This window comes from Centruroides sculpturatus, unplaced genomic scaffold (assembly GCF_000671375.1).
Source record: "Centruroides sculpturatus isolate CEXI.00-Female unplaced genomic scaffold, Cexi_2.0 scaffold350, whole genome shotgun sequence".
NCBI lineage: Eukaryota > Metazoa > Arthropoda > Arachnida > Scorpiones > Buthidae > Centruroides > Centruroides sculpturatus.
In genome coordinates, this window is record NW_019384643.1 from 509,147 (window position 1) to 514,487 (window position 5,341).

Genomic DNA, 5,341 nt, shown 5'->3' on the forward strand with positions numbered 1-5,341 from the left:
CTGCCATAGACAGGTTTTACTGTATAATAAAATTCTTATTTAGAGTAATAAAACATTACTTTCTCTCAGAACTATTTTATTCTGATGCTTGTTATATTCTAGAAATAAACGATATAGTGTAGTTTTTTTTTTTAATCCGAAAGCCCCGTTTCGAGTCTATCTCATCGGAGAGATGGAATTTTCAGTATTATTTTAAACCAAAGTTAATTTTATTCTTTATGTTGAAAATATGTTCAGAAGATATCTAATACTTTTTTCTGCTTAAAACTTATTATTATTTTAATATTTATTTTAATAAAATTGTCGGGTTTATTATCGATTAGGAATTGGCAACACTTAATCCTACAACACGTGGTCGATATTTTTAATATTTACAAATGAATATCGTTCGTAATTTTATCCTAGCAAATATTCCAAAAGCTCCTGTATACGCTTCAATACGTCGATTTGAACGGAAAAAATATATTAGACGCTATGGCTACGAGAGCCCATTATTGGAAAGAGGTACGAATTCAACAAAATAAAGTAGAATGCACTTTAGAAAAATATTACCAACGTGACTAGTACGTGTGAAACGTGAGAAGCACTGGTGACAACACGTAGCTAGTCATGTGTGCTTCTCTCCTACATCCTCACAAATTTTATAATTTTTCTGAATATCATCTTCCATGATGAAGATTTGACGTCATTAAAATAGTCTCCAATAGCAGTTCGAAAGATAGAATAAAGAAATTTTCTTCCATAAAACCGTAAAGCTAATTATCATCATGTGTTAAGCTCGGAATTTGGAGAAGCTTTGTCATGCTGGTGTGCATCATACTGAAACTTAAAAAAATATATTACTGTGAGGGACCGTAGTCCTGGCTCGCTAATTAAGTCGGATGATGCATTAGAACCTCGTAAACACATTTATTTCTCCACGCAAAACTCATTTGAAGTACAAAAACAACATCGACTCGACACGCTGTAAACGAGTCTTTAATACTGTTTTAATGCATTGTTTTCGGCTATATATTAAATGGTCTTCATCCAAGATTGTTTAATATGGCTGGAAATGTTTGCATTAAAACTGACTGTATGAAAAAAGCGTGTAATAGAAAGCATAATTCCGTACACAACAGCAACAAAGTTCCTATGTAGAAGTTTGATACAATTTTTGAAAAGTAAATAACAATATATGTAATAAACTTCCTAAAGCCAAACATGTTAATACTTGACCAAATGATCGTCGTAATTAATTGGGCTATAAATTTGTGTGTCAATGATTTGTGGCCCAATTAATTATGGCCATCATTTGGTCGAGTAAATAACAATATGCTATGAATTTATAGTTTAATAAATTTGATAGTTTCATTATGTTAAAATATCCAAATTTTAAAATATTTAAAATGAATTAAATTTGTAGGTAGAGACGTAGATCTTTTAATGAAAAGATAAAAGATCATCCTCTTCCTTCGGGTAGTCTGAAGAAAGTGTACTCAAATTCACTTTAAAGAGTACCTTTATAACTATTATGGCTTATAATTATGCTAAAGTATTGAGATCTCCTTTGATGTGAATATGTTAATTGCTGTATTTATTATAATGATTAAGAATTTGAAAGTGAAACTTAAATGTACTATTTTCCTAATATCAGAATTTGGATTGCATGAAAACAGTATTTATTCTATGTACAACAAAATATCATGCCATTTTTTTTAAATAAAAAACATCATTAGTAATTTAAATCATAGTATATAAATTAAGATCAAGACAGAAAAAATGTTTTATTCAAGTGGATCTGAAACCAGCTGATTAGAAATTCAAAACATCACTAAACAGCATTTTGAGTATTGTTTATAAGGTATATATTCCAAATTATATCTGTTATGATTATCCAGTGTGAAAAACTGATGGAGAATGAATGAATGAAAACAATTCAAATTCATTAATAAATAGATTAAAAAATTAAGTTAAAAATTTGAATTTAAAAAAGATTTCAATATTAAAATATTATAAATTGTTTTAACTTGAATTATTGATAATTATAAAATTAGAATTTGTATTTCAAAAGTTTCTGCAATGATGTAGTATTAAAAATAAAAATCATCAGTATTTTTTCTCTATCTATTACATCACTTAGAGTGAGTCACCTTGCATACAATTATCTATTACACTGTGAAAAATGTATAATGGGCACCATTGGCAACTGAATATAAAAATTCCAGCTTATTAAATTTAAAGTTTAGTCTTTTTTTATAAGTGATCTGTTTGCAGATGATTCATTCATTTATTTAAAAAAAATTATTTTAAGCATGCTTGTTACAGATAATGTAAATTTGTTTAACAGTTTTTGTAATTAAAAATAATGTATTACGAAATTTTGTAGGTCCTTTACCTCGTTTGAAAAATGATAAAGAGAAGATAGCTGTGATCCCTGATTATAAACCAAAAAATCCTTGGAGTAATAAAAAAGCACTTTTTGGTCAAAATGATTATATTGGTAAGAGAAAAAGTTTTTGATTTTATAATGTTTGTAAGATTAGAATTAGCAGAATTGAAAAAATTACAATAATTTCTTAATGTATCAATAATTATTATAATTCTACTAATTAAGTGCCCATTAATTTGAACTTGGATAGTTCAAAATCCCATTAACCGTACTATTTGTCCCAACCAGGGATGTAGAGATTTATACATTAAGGAATTCAAAGTGAAAATTCTGTCCAAATAGTGATACTCATACTTGTTTGTTTAGATTGAAGTGCCTCTATGCTATGAGAGAACAATAGACCAAAATGACTAATCTGGTCAATAAGGCTTTGCTTTTACAATAACACATTTTTAGGTATAACTTACCCATGGACTAGCCTTTTTCTCTTATCTCATAAAATATGGCTGGGTTTTAGGATTGCAAGATTGTGCTACAAGTACTTGATTGAGATATTTGTAAGGATCTATGCTACTACATTTGAGCAACTTGCTACTATTTTGGCCACTTTAAAAATAATTTGGGCTACATTTTGAGGAATTCTGCTCTACTTTTCATAAAATCTATCTGGAAATCTATGAGGTTCTTACTAGATATGTGCTTTTTACTTGTAGTTTATTATTATTATTATTATTAATTATTAATTAAGGAAAATAGCATTCTGTATACATAGCTGTATTCTGTTTTCTTAATAAATTATATCAGTATGTGTCATCTGGCATATTGTATAGAAATATGTAAATCTCAGATAATTTGAAGTTGAATTTCGAACTAACAAGGATTTCCTGTATACAGCTTAAGGATAAAAATTCTTCCATTTAAATAAATATTTTATGAATTATTTCAATTTTTTTGTTTCTTAAACAAGTATTTATTATAAAAGCAGATTTTTCAAATATCCAAAATATCGGAATATGGAATAATTGAAGAATCATCATTTAATAGATTTTACATTAAAATTGTTGGACTCCAGCACTATAATGATGTTATACCATGAAATACTAATGCATAAATACTAATATATTTTGTTTATTAGAACTCGTAATAAAAATTAAATTAATAGATAATTCAGTTTAAAGTAAAAATGTATACAGTAATGTTTTAGCATTCTATTGTAATGCTTTACTTCCATAAGAGAAAAAGAGGATTGTGATTTTTTGTCAATTACAGTGATTTTCTTCCAAGAATATGAAAATGAAAAGTATATGATAAAAAGACTAGAATAAGACCAAAAGACCAAACAGATATACCTCATACAACACTGTTTTCCTCTAACACAATTTTGGATATTCTCTGTAAAAAATTTCACAATTTTCAAGTGTAAACTCCATTATTCAATTTTTTTTTTTTAATTCAAGTAAGCATGTGTATCGTCTCAAATTTGCCACAGATTTTAGAATATTGAAATTTTCAATTTGTTTTGTACAGTACCTTTTATTAGGTTTATTGTAATGAAACTGATAGTGCAGTTTTTTCTTCCTTTTCTTTGCTTTTCTGTCAACCAGGTGTGTTTGTTGTTGCTTTCAGACTTTAGCCCTTAAGACTGTCAGTGTGCTTTTTTTTTTATAGATTAATCTTTGTATTTAGTAAAGTTTATTTAAACATTTTTAGGTAAGTGTTATTAAACTTTTTAAATGACAAATGAAATACAGAGGTATCTCGGTATTCGAACAGTTCTGAACTAAAACTGTTAAGTATTCAAACATAAATTCAGGGGAAAACATGGCTTAGTACTCGACTGAACAAACATGACCCTCTAGAACAAATTTTTGATTAATAACATATTTTTATTTTGTCATTCACAAGAAATTATGATAAAAACTTTTTAAAATGAAGATGTTGCTGATATTTCCGATCAAGATTAGCAAAGAAAGCTCAGAAGACAATAATACTTTGTAAAAAGAAAACACTCTTGTTTAACTAAAATTAATATTAATGCACATTACAATACTTTTAATTGTGATTGTTAATTATTGATTGTGAATGCATTATTGATTGCTTTCATAAACAGTATTGTTTATGAAAGCAATCAATAATGCATTTACAAAATGCAGTCCAATACTTGTATTGGGCTGCAATTTGAAAAAATTGTATATCTATAAATTCCCACTGTTGTCTGTCTGTCTGTCCTTAATCTCAAGAACAGTTAGATAGATGAAAGCCGAGACCACATATGAAAAGCCGAAGGACAGGTAGCCTGATTACGTATATGCAAACCTATTTCATAATTAGTCATTTTATATTGTATTAAACTAATATAAGATTAAAATTAGATTCATATTTCAATGAGTGTACATAAAGCATTAACATTTTTTCAGATGATTGTCTTGTTATATTCAGAGATATGATTGGTTATTATGGAAAGTGGAGATGTTTTACACATTATACACAAAATGGGATCCAGTTTAAGACATTAATGTTAACTACATTATATATTATAATTTAAATTTAAGTGAAATTCTTTTAAATTCATGACGTATTAGTCTAATAATATAATTTCATGTAAATGTTTTTGACGATTGTCATTAATATTATTTTATTTTTTAGATATTTTGGGTGATGGTAGTATTCATCCAGTTAAGCTTCTCACTGATGTTCCCGGTTGGTTGAGAGGGTTTCGAGGAAACGAGTTTCAAATGTTGTTAAGGCAAAGAGCGACACATTTTCATTGGAGGTATTCAAGACCAGCAAAATGGAATTTAGTTAACAAGAGAATTAAATATTTGTATAAGTGGTTAAATATGAAAACTGAGAACTAACTGTATATGTAATTAAATAACAAATAAAATGTATGTAGTTTACAAATATCTCTGGATTCATATTTTATCATTGATAAATGTATTTATAGCATACATACATATGAATTATTTA

At 27.3% G+C, this 5,341-nt stretch overlaps 1 protein-coding gene across 1 annotated transcript; it reads left to right on the forward strand.

Moving 5' to 3' along the window:
• Nucleotides 1–341: 341 nt before the first annotated feature.
• On the forward strand, nt 342–5,257 carry LOC111626074 (39S ribosomal protein L51, mitochondrial-like). Its single transcript, XM_023369358.1, has 3 exons — nt 342–504; nt 2,369–2,482; nt 5,018–5,257. The coding sequence occupies exons 1-3, from the start codon at nt 378–380 to the stop codon at nt 5,227–5,229; spliced, it is 453 nt and encodes a 150-aa protein (XP_023225126.1). The 5' UTR covers nt 342–377; the 3' UTR covers nt 5,230–5,257.
• Nucleotides 5,258–5,341: the final 84 nt, after the last annotated feature.

Bases quoted from the DNA above. Each gene is read 5' to 3' on its own strand.
- LOC111626074 (XM_023369358.1), top strand. From the start codon at position 378: ATGAATATCGTTCGTAATTTTATCCTAGCAAATATTCCAAAAGCTCCT. The intron at 505-2,368 runs GTACGAATTCAA...GAAATTTTGTAG, and splicing joins GAGCCCATTATTGGAAAGAG to GTCCTTTACCTCGTTTGAAA. The intron at 2,483-5,017 runs GTAAGAGAAAAA...TTTATTTTTTAG, and splicing joins TGGTCAAAATGATTATATTG to ATATTTTGGGTGATGGTAGT.